General features: G+C 46.9%; 1 protein-coding gene across 6 annotated transcripts in view; it reads right to left on the bottom strand.

The window, feature by feature from the left end:
- Positions 1–15,271, bottom strand: part of MYO7A (myosin VIIA) — a 108,119-nt gene that overhangs the window by 40,879 nt on the left and 51,969 nt on the right. For 4 of the 6 annotated variants that reach the window (XM_037376432.1, XM_037376428.1, XM_037376427.1 and 1 more), the window contains 10 exons: positions 14,251–14,393; positions 14,036–14,149; positions 13,005–13,158; positions 12,290–12,366; positions 11,267–11,386; positions 9,877–10,019; positions 9,291–9,501; positions 8,674–8,809; positions 8,179–8,285; positions 4,961–5,017 (listed from right to left, as the gene is read on the bottom strand). In XM_037376432.1, coding sequence (XP_037232329.1) covers positions 4,961–5,017; positions 8,179–8,285; positions 8,674–8,809; positions 9,291–9,501; positions 9,877–10,019; positions 11,267–11,386; positions 12,290–12,366; positions 13,005–13,158; positions 14,036–14,149; positions 14,251–14,393 — 1,262 coding nt within the window. The remainder of the gene's footprint in view (positions 1–4,960; positions 5,018–8,178; positions 8,286–8,673; positions 8,810–9,290; positions 9,502–9,876; positions 10,020–11,266; positions 11,387–12,289; positions 12,367–13,004; positions 13,159–14,035; positions 14,150–14,250; positions 14,394–15,271) is intronic. The other 2 variants (XM_037376430.1, XM_037376431.1) reach the window with 1 other exon arrangement.

Here is a 15,271-nt window from a genome sequence, read left to right as displayed (position 1 = left end):
ATCTGCCCATGAGGGCAAACAGCCTCTTCTGGACCATCGAAAAACTCTATATTGCAGCTTGGGGCAATGCATCTGCCCAGGGATGCTCCTTGGGAACGGCTTGGGCTTCCCTGTCCCCATGCATTGCAGCATGGCCATGCCAACTCCTCTCTCGTGGTTCCTTATGTCAGGCTGAGCCCTTCCCGCTCCCTGGGATGTAGGACCAGAGACCCATGTAGGGTAAAAAGAAAGCCAGGGTACTTCTGCTGCAGGGCGACTCTACAACAGTTCTAGAAACTTCTAGTAAGGTCTATATACCTCAGCCTGTACTACAGAGAAGATTAGAGCTGTGTTTGGAAAAGAATATTGGCTAGACTAAATGAGGTAGGTATTTAGGGCAAATCAGGATGATTTTGAGTATTTTGCTTAGTTTAGCTCCCTTGGTTAAGTTAATAATCCAATCTCCATTTTGGGGCAAGTGTTTCTAAAGCAGAACAGAGATGTTTCCCTTAATAGGCCCTTCTCCCTGCCCTGGGAGAACCTTGTTAAACCACCTCCAGGCTAAATGAAGCCCCTAGCTCATTTTATGTGTCAGTCACTATCACCTGAGCTCATCACACATCAGTCACAGCGATGCTGTGTGTCTTGTAGGGTCTGGTGTTCAGGGAGCCTTTGTGGGATAGCAGGTACTGCTGGTGGGTTGGAGGAACACTTGAGCACCAGTATGCAACATTCCCCAAATAAAAAATAGGGCAAGCTGTGGCATGACCTAATGGCTAGGGATTTCCCAAAGGGAAGATTCCAGCAGGATTTTAAAGCATTTTTCCTCCAAACATCCTCTTCTTTACCGGTGGTCAAGCCACTTGTGGAGTCACAAAGTCGCTGTTTGCACTGGTCTTGCTGTTATGTTTCACAAGGTGGTGAGTTTAATTTCCACTTTTCCAAAATCTTTACGTGTGCTTCATCATACAGCCCTAATAACCTGCCAGATAACATTCCCACCCCCCAAAATGGAGGAATTTCATACAATCACAGATCGTTCAGGTTGGAAGGGACAATGAATGTCATCTAGTCCAACGCCCTCACCATGGGCAGGGAATTTGCACAGCTCAGGCTGGATATGATGTTGAGACAAACCCAGTCAACACAAACACAAAATCGTCATGGAATTCCAACAAGAGAAAACCCAGTTCATGCACACACCAGGAAAACCTGGCCTGCTGGTCAAGAAGAGCAGGGGCAGCTATAGGTGATCTCTGCCAGTACAATTCTCCACTGAAGGACAAACTGTTAACAAATCTAGAGTAATTAATGGATGCAGCTGCTACCTGCAGAGCACTGTAGAGTCTGGCACTCACATTCTATCACAGATTTGATGAAGAATAGGCTGTTTCAGCAAGAATCCTGGTCTGGATAGCTTTGATTAATGTTTTCTTATTACTTTGCTAATTATGTGCAAGGGGTCACCTCTCTGAAATGTGGAAGAGTAGCCGCAGGGGTTAGAAGCAGCAACAGATGCAGGAGCAGGGCCAGAAGTTGGAAGCAATTGCATGTTAGCTAGGCTTGTCAATTTGGGCTTGGCTGGGAGAGGTCATTTTTCAGCTGTGGTGGTAGGAAGGGTGCAAGACTTTGTACGAGTGTCTACAAGGGAATGCATGAGCGGTTTGCTCCCAGACAGCAGGACCTGCCTCTCTAGGTAACTGATGCCTTGCATTGCTTCCCTGCATGCATCTAGCTCTGGTAAAAAGCAGTGATGGTTTCTCCATCCTTGCACCTGACAGCTTTTTGCTGGGAGGGGTTGGAGGGAAGGGACAGCAGCCAGAAAGCAGCTTGTCTTCCTATCCAAATTGTCAGAGTGGTCTGGGCTTCTCTTCTCAAGACTGCACCATACCATCCATTCACATGCTTCCTGGCCCTGACACTGGTGCACAGACCCCTCTCAGCGGTGGGCACCAGCCCTATGGGCACTAAGTGGGCTCTCAGGCACACAATGAATACTCATACAAGGGCTTTGCATCAGCTTCCTCCTGCAGGGACAAGGTGACACCACTGAAGTCATCGCGGTTCCTCTCACCTCACCTCAACACCAGTGTGGGGAGAATCACACCTCTTTCCTTATCCCAACAAAACAGCCAAAAAAAGGAGTGGAGCAGCCTGCCAACACAGCCTAGCAAGGCAGCGAAAATAGAGGTTTTACTGCCCAGGAGGAGCATTTTTTAGCTAAAACCAGACCCAGTCTCCATAGCCTGAAGGAGAAAGAGCTGAGTACATTCGGCTTTTCTCCTGGCCAGACATGTCTTAGCTTTCAAACTCTTGAAACTGTAACATCTTTGAGACTCAGGTTATCTCTTCACAGGTGTCCATACAGAGCCTAGCGCAAGGGAGGATGAGACCTGTGTGTCACAGGGAAGGACGAACGGGATCCACAGGTTCTGTAGCCCAGACTGGGGCACTGAATAATCACTCAGTCTGTGCTCAGCATCAAAGGGAAAAAAATGGAAAAGAAAAATAAGAAAAAGGAAGAGAATTACATGGTTACAGAGAAGCTCCATCTCAGAAGAGAATTCAGAAGGATGGGCAGACCAGCACAACATTCAGACAACCTTCAATGCTACTTCTTTCTGCCAACTCAAGCCAGCCTGAACTTTAGGGGTGCAAACACATTCATGGTTGTTTGCAGTAACATAAAGATAGAAGTCAAGGCAGGATATCACCAGAAGAACACAAGAGTATGTCCCCACAGCATGGGGTGTCCAAGATGTCCAGTGGCACAGCTGGAGCATCAGGACATTTCCCAGCATCTCTGTGAAGCTGTAAAATCTCTAGGGCCCTATTCAGGCTCCTTTCTCTGGTGTCTTGGACATGTTTAGGTACTTACATGTCCACAGCTGAGAAGGCAATTACCAGCTCAGCCTACCTGCACCCGGCAGGTTCAGTGGATTAAGTTGGACTCAAAGTTATGGTGGGTAGGATGGTCTTCATACAGACCCAGAGCCTGAGCAAGGATGATGAAAAAGTTTTTTTTAGTTTTTGACATCCAAACCAAGTAAACAGAAGCAAGGCAAAAGGCAAGTTAAAAGGAGAAATGTCACTGAGACAGAAATGGTAGGAGTTACTAATGCTGTCCCTCTGCACCTTCTCCTCCTTTAAGGAGAAGGCTGCATGGTGAACCAGGAACACTGCTCAGCACTAGGCCTGACAGAGCAATGGCTTTGGTGGAAATGCAGAAAGATTAATTTCTTAAGGTGAGTTAGGGAAAGAGAGAGAAGCATGTACCCCCAGCAGTACTGTGGGGAAAGGTTCTGGTCAAAGGAGGGTCATCTCATCTCTTTAGGACTGTAAGGTCACTAAAATGGACCATAGCAACATGACATGATGCTTCTCAGCCTTTTTTCTGAAGTCTGAGAAAAATGATGGGTTTTGTTTGTTATTTTGTTATATGCAATGTCACTTGGATGGCCTCCAGGTGACCAGAGAAAGTTGAGGGCCCCTCACAGCAGGTTCTGCAGTGACATATAGTGAAGAGACAGTACATATAGTGAAGAGACAGTCTCTTTCCTAAAGGCTGTGATGTCTGGAAAGTGCCTTCAGATGCAAAGCTGACATGGGCTACATAACAGTGATGAGTTTGGAACTACACCCCCCTATTTTGAACTACCCCCCCATTTTATAAAACTTACTGATGTTGATGTATTTGGAAAATTTTTGTTGGCTTGGCTGTTCCACCCTTGCCTCAGTGCCCGACAAATGCTGTCAATTATTATTAATTAGAAAATGTACAAAACTAGAGGCTATATTATGAGAACAACTATGACAACAACAAAACTCATAGAAATCATCAGCATTATGCCTCCCATTTCTTTGTATCTCCTGTTGTCTCAGAGAAAAAGACTGGCCTGGGCTTTTCTAAGAGATTTTGCACAACAAGCTTCTCCTGGATTTAATCCCACTATATGCTAACTCAGGAAGGATTTTTGTGTGTGTGCGCGTGGCATTGCTACCACTCTAGACAGGCCCAACGAAATGCTGCAATCTAAACAGTTTGCAATCATGATATGGAGGGGAAAGGAGTCCAACTCTGGAATGAATGGCTTCGGGTCATTTAGGGTCTGATCCTCCTCATTGGAATTCCAAGTCCAAACATCCGAGACACTGCACAGGTAAGAAGGGTTGAAATTCAGCCCCATGCAAGGACCTGAATTTTGAAAGTCAGATCTATCTCGAACATAACCCTCTGGATATCAAAAGATTGTCATGGAAATGTGAGCAGAGTTGCAAAGCTAACATAAAAACTTTAGCACACAGTATGCTACCCTATGGCCAAATATCTAGCAAGAAAGGTTTGGGAAGCTATCAGAACCAGTCAGGAGTTGAGATGCAACAGAAAAGACCTAAAAATGTGCCAAGAGCATGTTTTGGTGATCATGGCAAAGTTCAATATTAACTGTGTCTTTGAAGGCTTGGATTTGAACTCTCCTCTGGACAAGAACTAACCCCACCGACAATGATGGCATTTCCAAGCAATCCAGAAATGCAATCCAGGAGTCTCTCTTCACACACGAGCTGTCAGCTTCCTGCCCCCAAAAGGGCAACACAGGGCCAGATTTGCAGTTGCATGGAGGAATAATGTCCCACTGAACCCAACAGTGGCACCATGATAAACAACCACCAAATGCCACAGATGAACCATGATTCAAATATCAGAAAAAAATCCTCAGAACTTTTGCTCAGGCTGGTTCTGATTTTATCCAAACCAAATTCCTGTCATTACAAAGCTCTTCTGAGCTGAATTCTAGAAATAAATGACAGTCATACACCTGTATCTATTCAACAAGCTGTAAAAATGCTCTCCATCACATTGGATGCTTGAAATGGATCTTCTATAGATAGTGCAAGAAGAGGAATAAACCAACAAGAGCAAAGCACAATCCTTGCCAAGGAGAATGAATATATAACAGAGGAACTCGTGTATTCAGTTTACCTTTGGTGTGGGTGTGGGCGACTGGCCAAATGTGCTGGATGCATAGCCACAGAGAAACTACGTGAAGCACGGGTGAAAAACAAAAACAAAACAGAGACAGAGAAGAGCAAATAGTGAAAAGAAAGAATAACTGAAATGGGATCCTGACATTGTTAATCTTGGTGGTCCAGATGTTAAAATATTTTACAAACAAATTCATTCTTAGAGTGTTGTCTATCCCCCTCCTGGCTTTTCCCCTTTTCTTCATGTTCACATCCCTGAAGCTGAGGGACACCCCTGAAGCTGCCACTGTCCAGATTTTGCTTCTTGGAACAACTCTTCTACATCTTTTAATGTCACTCATTATCCATCCAGTTTCAGCCATCCCCACTCCTCTCCCTCTCACATCCCTGCTCTCCTGTGACCGGTGCTCTCAATACACAGCAGTTGGGAAGATGCCAGGGGAAAAAACAGATTTTCACAAAAATTCTAAAGAAATCCCTCCCTTCTTCCTGGATTTTAATCCAACAAATCAAATGTTTTCCATAGAATTAATATTTTTGCCAAGGGGAAATCCCCCAAATTTCCTATTTGTTTTTCCCTTCACCAGTTTCCATCCTCCACTTCTCCTTCTACCTGTTCCTTGAGCAAGCAGTGCTGTCAGACTACACTAGCTGATTCCTCAGAGTAATGGTGTACAATTCCCACAGAATCCATCATTTCACCTGGCACCACTCAAAGCAATGTTGCAATTCAGCAAACACATGCAAATAGGCCTCCTCCATGATGGGCATGCATAAAACCAGCTTCACATACCCATGTGCTCCAGCAATACCCAGTTCACCACACAGTTTTTGTTGTGCACAAATATTATGTCTTTCAGAGACCAAACAGTTACTACTGTATTCAAATAAACACTCTCGACTAGTTTTCAAACTCCTCTGGTGTGTGGCTTTCTCAAGTTTCTGGCACGTAAGGATCCCATTTGAAAGGCTGAAGGTAAAGCAGATACGGACTTGCTTTTCACTGACTCACAAAATGTTACAAACTCCTTGGTAAGCTCCTGAGGACCAAAGGTTGGAAGCTGTTGAGCAAAACACCTCATTATTTGATTTAGCTCTTAGCAGAGCAGCCCTCTCTTCTTAAGGGAAGATAGATTTGATTGACCTGGCCTGAGTGCCTCTGGAAGGTTTCTCCACGGGTTGTCTCACTGATGCTTGGGGAAGGCGTGCACACTTCCAAGAAGAGCCTTTCTCCCAGCTCTTTGCTACATGCAATCAATTCCTACGACCCAGGCTCATATGCTCCTTCTTTTGGGGAATGTTTTAAGAAAGAGGCTGCAAAGATTATGGAATTTTGATGGAAAGCAATGGCAAAATCATCTCAGCCCCATGTTGGATCCTGCTTGTCTGAGCAGTTTTGTTTACATCGTGCTCAGGGGATTTGTGCGCTCCCAGTTCACACTAACACTGTGTGTACTTAGGGGAGCTGGTGCACAATGTTTGCTCCTCTTGCAGTTCCATGCCAGTCTGGCTACAAGTCTCTCATCCAAAAAAGAAAATCAGAGATTGTTAAAGTATCAAAGCACAGGGGCTACTACTCGGGACAGATTCTGAATATTTTTAATGGAACAATAAAAAAATATATGTTTATCTCAAAAAGAACTGCTCTGATGCTTTAAAAGGTCTCAGGTTGCAGACAATGCCCAGGTGAAGATTTCAATTTTGCTGTTATATACTTCCATTATCTTTTAAAGGTGCTTGGTAAATGTCCCTGTGAAGAAGCCTACATGACTCTGTAAACCTGAGCGCTCCCTCTCATCGATTCCCCAGAGTGCATCTCTGCTTTGCCCAAAGAAGCAAGAAATCATATCCAAGGTGAACTGCAAAGCTTGCACTGAAAATAAAAAGCAGTGAGGAACAAGCAATAAAAAGCAAAGTAAATGGCAGCACTGATGCTAAGGGAGTTAGCGTCTAGTTCAGCATGAGCATCCACATCTGGGGATAGCTCTGAACCCACCGGGAGTGTCGTGCCAATAAATATTTGTCAATATTTGTCAATCCCTGATAAATGTTATCTTGTTCCTAATTAACATTGATCATTCATTTCAGCAGGAGCAAAACTGAATGACTAAAGGTTACAAACAAGGCTTGCAAAACTGTCTGCAGCCTATTTAAAGACATTTCTTGGGAATTTAACCATTCCTTTGCCTTAGCAAGCAAAGGAATTGAGCACTTAAAACTGTTTGGCACTCCTGAAAGTCCCTAAGTCCCTTGGACCATCAGTGGCCTTGGCTGGCATTTGGAAATAGGACTCCAGCTTCTAAAAAACTTGGTTGCATTGGAAAATTGTATCCCCACACCCTTGGCAGTCCCATAGCTTTGCCCAGGGAAGGACTGGGGGATTCGGCCATGGTGACCTACCTGTGTAGATTTTCAGGTTCTGCAAGGTTGATAGTTTAAAACAGTTTGTACTTCAATTTTGGGAGTGGGACTGATGACATTTTAGTGGGGAGATGTAGATGTTCAACTTACTCAAGAAAACATCATATATTTGTGTTTTTAATGGAAATAGTCACTAATCTCAGCATTTAAGCTGATATCCCAGTAATAAATGCTCAGATGGGGTGGGAAGGGTTAAAGCAATAACTGTGCCTTTCTTCAAAGCTTCAGCACACATGATCTTCTCCCACACTGAGCATGGAGTAAGCACATATGCTCCTGGAGGACTGGGATGTGGAAAGGGGAACTTTGAAGTTCAGCTTGTGCAACTGGTGTCCCCTCTCTCTGCTGTCTTTACAGCCAAACAAGACTGTTGGGTGGTCCCTCCCAGTCCTGCTGCTGTGCTTAAGGGCCAGCTGGATTGTCCATTCGTTCTGCTCTGGTCTACAGGTATTTGGTTTTCACTTCTCACTCTATTATACACAGATCTGGACTATTCAGCTCAAGGGGCTAGCTCTCTCTTGGATTTCTACAAACACAAACCTTATCGCTCCCACCCTGCACAAGACAGGAGCAATCACAGTGCAAAATAATATTTGACGAGCTGAATGCAGTGAACTGGGGGCGTGAGCATGGGTGTACCTGTGACTCTGCATTAATGCTTTCTGATGGCTGGCTCACACTAACAGGTCTGAAACACCCCAAACAGCATCAGAGCAATATGACTCTTACAAATCTTCCACTCCTCCCCAAGAACACCCCTTCTTGTGAATAAAGGTCTTCTCCCGCCTGCATTACCATTGCCACATCTGCTTGGAAGATCTGCTTGATGAATTTGTTTTTTGAGGAATGCACCAGCTGAATGATGTCTCCATGCAGCGTGTCCCTGTTTTTCTCCAAGAAACCTAGAAAAATAATGGGACAATAGAGAGATGACACAGTGCAACATGGGCAGTATGTGCTCTACAAGCAGCCGCTGGATTGCTGGAATACTGGCTGTTCTTGGGGAGGTAGTGGGAGTGATGAGTGGGCAGAGAAAGGGAGACCAAGAGAAGGAAGAAAGAGGTGCATCTTGAGACTGGATCAAAGATGCATGTCATGCAAAGCACTGCAATTCTGTCATGGGCACACACAAACGGAAAAGCACCAAACTGCAGCTCATACACACCACTGAAGGGCCAAGTCATTGCATCCAGGAAAGGAGCACAGTCCTGCTCTGCTCCAATGCAGCAGCAGATCACCTTCCCCCGAGCATCCCCTCACAACTGCAGTGCCACTGGAGCTGCCCCATACCTTTTGTTTCGTAGTAAACAATTCCAGCAAAGTGGTTGATGCCAAATTGGGTTTCGTAGTTATTCTTTGGAGGAATATAGTTGGTGTTAAGCTTGTGCTGGGAGTTCAGCTTGTGTAACATGGTGGCATCTGTACCCTATGCAGGAAAAGATCTGATGTTAAACCAGGGTTTGTCCAACTGAAATAATTTTCCAATCAATAGTGCATTTCTTTTTTGTCTTGGGTGACAATGTGTATTTATTTTGTGAAGTGTTGGAAGGGGTATCTCAAGTGCAGAAATTAAAGAAATTGATTAAATATCACTAGTATATTGTGCTATATTCAACATAGTGCTCCAAAGGGAGTATATATAATGTTATTTTCTCTTAAACTTTTTCAAAGGCTATTCTCGAGCCTCTTGCAGGCATGTCCTTCCAGCAGAAATGCTAACTTGTTTTAATTTTGGTTGTGATACTCATGGAAGAAAATGTGACAGAGCAATAAAAGCTATGCATTGGCAACCCACAGATGAATGTGTGTTTGGGGCTGATCAGACCTCTCACAGGGTGCCAGCATGCAAGTGCAAAGGGGGTAAAAACCAGAGAGTCACTGGCAGCAGGGCTGAGCCCAAAACACACCTTGGGGAACTTGCTCTCCTCGTCAATGAGGGAGATGATGTTCATGGGCTTGATGGCAATCATGTCCAAGGCATCCTGGTTATCTGTGAACTCAATGTGCTGCCAGTTGATGTTCTCCAGGTTGTACTCCTCCTGCTCTAGTTTGAAGACGTGGCGCACGAAGAATTGCTGCAGGTTTTCATTTGCAAAGTTAATGCAAAGCTGCTCAAAACTGTGGAGGGAAGGTCAAGGAAAGGCCACTTTAGATCCACCATGGTCTATCTTTCTCCATGCTTGAAGCAATACTCTCAGACCACATCAACCACTCAGTAAGGTTGCTGTTGGCTGAGAATTTCCTTATCGGTTCAGATAACCAGTTTCTCTCTCCAAAAATGTTAATAGCCATTATAAGTGTGTAGCTTAAACCAAAAAGTTCAGGAAATTTGTCTGCTCCCACATAAAAATGATTAGCTCTGATAATCTCTCATACAGAAAAAGACTTGGCCCAGTCCTGTTCACCTCAGGAGAAGTGAAAGGACTGCAAGACCTTGAGCTTGGGCTGGTGAAGGGATGTTAAGATCTGGTTGTCCTTTTGCAGGCTCCATACCTGTTGACAGTGAAGTTCTCAAAGCCAAAGATGTCAAGGAGGCCGATGGATCTCCTGATACTTTTCAGTTCCTGGGAAGGAGGTCTGTAAATTGCAGCATTGATCTTCTCCACGATCCACACAAAAAGCCGCCCATAAATTCCCTGCAATGTCCCAAACATGGAGGTCACTGAGACAGGTTAGCAGGTCGCCCTGCTAGTCCACAGCACCACTTCATTCACGATGGCACAGGCTTCCCTAAAGCATGGCCAGCAACTGGACAGTCCCTGAGGACACACTCGGCAACATCTATGCCAGACTCTTGGCATAGTTTAAAGCTTCAGCAGCTGTTATGTAGATCAAAGAAAATGGACCTGAAAGCCTGGATAAAAGACAATTGAAAGCAAAATCCCAGCTTTGGATATTCCTAAATTTTGGATCTATAGGCTTGCTGTAAAGCCAGACAGTCCTTTTCTTGGTTTCTAAACATCTCTTTCTGCAGATCAGCAGAGTCATATGACACAAGCCAAGGACATCTCGCCTGGGCAAGGTGCTGACTTAAATGTTGTGGCACCAGCTGAACAATCTGCTGATTTAATGAAGCAGCTACTGCTGCTTCAGCAGTTCCAGAACTCCATGTTTTACAGCATTATTAATTTCTTTTGTATAAGTTACAGCAGTGCTACCAGGAGGGGAGCCTGATTCAAACACCCATCACCACTAGAGTAGTCACTGCCTGGATTTGCAAACTAGTTAGGTATCATACCAGCTAGCTTGATCTACCGGTTCCCCACAGATAGAGCAGGGAGACCAAGCTGGCCAAAGCATGCCACTGATGCTTGTTTTGCAACCTTACGTGGGGCCGCAAACAGCACAGCAATGATGCAGACCCACCCCATCAACCTCCATCACCCCAAAGCCTCAGGTAATGCTTTAAGTGCTCTGATGGCTGCTGAACTGCTCTGTTCCTGCTACTGTGAAATTCAGCTTTATTTATTGCTGCAGACATGCCCAAATCCTGCAATTCAGGTGTGGGTGTTACAGGTGTTGGTAGTGCTGCTCTGATTTATAGCAGCTGGGGATCTAACCCTGGGGCTTAAGCTGGGATGTTTTCCTGAAGTTGAGGTGAAGTCATCTCAGAAGGCTGGCCCCTTCCATAGGTCACCTTTGAGTATAGACAGTCTCAAGCCCAGATTTCAAATCCCCTGAAGGCCAGGCTATCTAACCTTCTCCTTCCATCTCAGCTCTGCGTCCATCCCAATGACAACACAGTTTCAAGGCCATCTGCTTATCTGAGCTCATGTGGGCACCGAGTGAGACACTTCTCCTGGGCACTGGACGCCCTGGGCTCAAAAGTAGCGGATTTCTTCTATTTATCGACAGGAGCAGAAGGGAATGCCCAAAGACTTGCCTTTACAAAAGCGTCCCTCACATCCAGCGCTTGTTCCATGCTGAGAGGGGTGGAGACAGTCTCACCCCTGGTGATTATAGTCCGGCTGGTAAGGCAGTTCATCACGTCCTGAGGGTCAACCTGGCAGAGACACCACCAAACACTGCTGCTGACCTTATAAAACACAAGGTGTTCTTAGAACGGCCTGGCCTGAACGTGCGTGGCCAGAGAGGAACAGCGCAGCCCCCCATGGCTGGTGGTAACTGACTTTTCTCAGCTATACAGGGCAAATATCTCAAATGATGTCACAGGTACTTTCAGAGAGTAGTTAACACTTTTATACAGTGTTTTACCATGGAAATTGTCTTTGTGACTTAATGTCAGATGCTAATGAGGCATGGGGAGAGCAGATGACAAAGCAAAGCCTGCAAAGCTGTATCCTACCAGCATGAATGTAGCTTTGCATCCCCTTGACCCCTTTTCATACTTCTGAGATCAAGCCAGGGAAATGTCCACCCCCTAAAGTACACAAAACCAGCCTGCAGACAGCTGTGGATCATACTCTGGGACCAGCGGTGCCTATGGAGATGAGATGGTGTCCCTTGAGGGAGCGCTGTTACCTGCTGGGGAGGCCACTGAAGGATGCTCAAAGCACTGTATGGATGGTTTGGGTGTGGGCAACCTCACCTCACTTCAGATACACACAGTGTAAGTGACATCTCTGTCTCAGCTACTGCAATGAACCCAATGAGAGAAACACTCGTTTTTTAGGGACTGAGCTTTTTGGATGCCTTTTTTAGGATGACTTGCCACCAAAGGTTCTGTTTCTCTCCACTTATATGAGGGGAAGCTCAGATACCCAGCTCAGATGGAGACATCCACCTTCATGCAGCCAGTACAGGGCAAAGTATGGCTTACCCAGGTCTCTTCAGCCTCCTAGAGCTGGTGGTGCAAGGAGAGCCTGGCTCGGAGGAAGCTTTGCCACAATACTACAAATATGGGAACAAGCCAGAAAGGGAACAGCAGCACCGCAGAGCCACTGACCTCCAGCAATGATGCTGCAGTGATTAGCGACGCAGACTGAACAACCTCGCAGGCATCCAGGTTGTCATAGGTCCGAGCTGGGGGAAGAAAGCAGGAGGAAAGCCATCAGCAAGGGATGTGGCTCTGCAGAAGGTGGACGGGGTGAGGGAAAGGGTCCTAGTCCACCACCTCGGTGTGATGGCCAGTCAAAATCTACCCATCAGAAGGGAGAGAAAAGCTCATGCAGCACCTGGAGTCCTGCTGCTGGCTGCAAAGGACCTGTACGCTGCTCTGCCAGACACCCTAAATGACTGGTGGGGTAAAAATGTTTCTAGCTTTCTGACTTCCAAAGAGGCTTTGTAAATCACTGTGCCATTTCTGGCAGCAGGGCGGTTTACAAAGGCATGTCCAACCACACAGGCACTCGTCAAACACTCCATTAGTCTCTCCTTGCAGAACCTGAGTCTACTGAATGGCCTGTGGCCGTATTCATCCTCCCTACATTCAGAAAAGGTGGATGTCGCTGGGGATACTGGAGTCTGGCAGCCCTGCAGGGTGCGCAGGTAGACTTATTCACCCTTTCTGACATGCCACAATGAGCACCTGAGTCCCTGGCATGGCACCATGGCAGGTGGTCTGGACACAGCCCTCCGTCCCTGAGCTTGGCTCCCTCTCACCATGCAGAATAAAGAGCAGAGGTGTGCTGGACCCCATCCCCATATCTGGTCCTTTTTACCTTCGTACTGCAGGTTCCCCATGTGCAGGATGGCAGCCAGCAGCTTGGAGATCTCCCAGTTCTCCGTGTCGGTGAACATAAGGACCTTCATTGCAGAGCGGATATTGGCGTACTCCTTGCTATCATCTCTGCCATCGCAGGTTGTGCAGTTACCCTGGGGAGGCAAAGAGGTCACACAGTGCGTGGGCCAAAGCCGAGAGCACCTGGGTATAACTCTAACCTGTGCAGGGCTTGCCCCTACATCAGTAGACATCCTAAATCAGTAGACATTTTTGTTCACAGGATGGATGAGCAAAAGAAGATTTTGAACCTGTGGATCTGGCTCTGCCCTTCGGTGTATACTATGATTTAGTGCTCAGCCCTGTGACCTGCACTTACCCTGCTGTCCCCAGCTACCCTGTGCCTGGCTGTAGTCAGCAGAGGAGAAAAAGCTCCCTGAGATGGGGATAAAGACTGAGAAGGAAATGTGCCAGAGGCTTCCACTCATCCAGATAGAAAGCTGGGTCCCATCTTGCTGGTGACGGGCCAGCCTAAATTACACCTGCTTCTACCAGCTCCTCTGGATTGCCATGCTGGTACGTAGGGAGTGGGGCTGGAGATCACTGGCTCAGTCAGGCATGTGGAGCAGAGACAGCCTGGCACTGTGTGCTGCTGAGAACGCGCCACCCAGCCACGCACTCCTCCCTGTCTGTCGCTGCTGCAAGAGCATTGGGTCATATCTAACACCTTGGTTATTTCCAAACAAGTGGTCTGGGCACCAAACACCAAAAGCATCCAAGCCTCTGCCCTGCCCCACAGGAAGAGTGAAAATAACCCAGTCTATACACAGGGGCTAGGGGTTTGCACTACGGCTGTGAAGCTTGTGGTGGTGGGACAAACAAGTCCCACAAGCCCTGTGGCTAAGACTCAGGAAGGTCACAAGCAGCAAAGCAGCTCTTGGCTGCAGAGAAAGCACCGCTCTCTTCTTTCTGCCTTGCTGACAAGCTCTCACTGCATCGCCCCACTGAACCTCTGCTTCGCTGCGCTCTCACCATCGCAAGGTAGTTGTAGTCCGTGGCTTTCCCAAGACCCAGCTTCTTCTTCTGCTCCATCGTCATGCCTCTCAGCATGCAATAAAACACGTGGTAATTCCTCTCATCCTGGGCCTGCAGTAGAAGAGCACGTGTCAGCTCTGCGAGGACAACAGCACTGCAAAGGTCGACCGGGGCACTGCCAGCTCCCACACCTTGCAGGTGCATCACCTTACCTGCCTGCAGACCCGGGACTTCTCTAGCAGGTACTGCTCAATCTTCGCCCCCTCGATGGCTCCCCTTTTGTTGAAGTGGATGTCAATGTACTTCCCGAATCGGCTGGAGTTGTCATTACGGATGGTCTTTGCATTCCCGAAAGCTGCAGGGAGGAATCACAGCGGGTTGGAGAGGACCTGATGCAGAGAGGGTCATGGATCTGGTTTCATGGGCAAAAAAAAAAACCTAGAAGAGTGAGGCTGAGGGGGTCAAAAGCAGCCCCAAAGCCTTTCCCTTAAGGCTGGCTGGCTCAATTCCGTCTCAGTGTGGGGAAACAGGATATATTGCAGATGGCTGTCCTCGGAAATGCAGAGAGGATCACAGAGAAAGAGCCATGAGGATGGGGTGACCTTATCCAGGAAGAAGGGCTAGGACAGCAGGATTTTGGCAGCAGCCGATGAAATACAAGTGGGCTGAGCAAGGCTGGCAGGAGGATGCCGCAGCGTGCAAGGTGACGCTATGCAGGAAATGACAGAGCTGCTGGTGAGTGATTTGGTGACTGAGAGGGAAAGGAAAGAGCTGGCTCTTCAGTGAAATATAGAGGACTAACCCAACCCTCAGCAGAAGACTTCTCCCTGCAAACAGACTGTGCGGACACAGATACCCATGTCTGTCCTCTGTGTGGGTGCGGACTGCTGGCATGAGCACCATGGCCAACATGCCCTGGAATTTATGCTCCAGGATTGCTGGCAGGTGATGGAGATCTTTAAAATGTATTTGCATTTGCAAATCTCTTCCCTTCAACCCTAGCAGTGATGCAGTGTGTTCAAAACCGCCCTGAGTGCATGCCATGCACCATGATGCTGTGCAATGCCAGTGGTCAGGCAGCCCTGAGGTGCCCTGAGAACCTTGTTGTGTCCTTCATGCCATAACTGAAACCTACTGAGGCCACAAGCTGATTATCGTTATCTGGTTATTCCTTGAACTGCCTTTATTTCTTATTCTACATTCTGTTGCCATTCACTGATCTTGGAAGGAAAA

This window comes from Falco rusticolus, chromosome 2, assembly GCF_015220075.1.
Source record: "Falco rusticolus isolate bFalRus1 chromosome 2, bFalRus1.pri, whole genome shotgun sequence".
Taxonomy (NCBI): Eukaryota; Metazoa; Chordata; class Aves; order Falconiformes; family Falconidae; genus Falco; species Falco rusticolus.
Note: the sequence above shows the minus strand (reverse complement) of the source record. Positions and strands in the feature narration are given on the sequence as shown.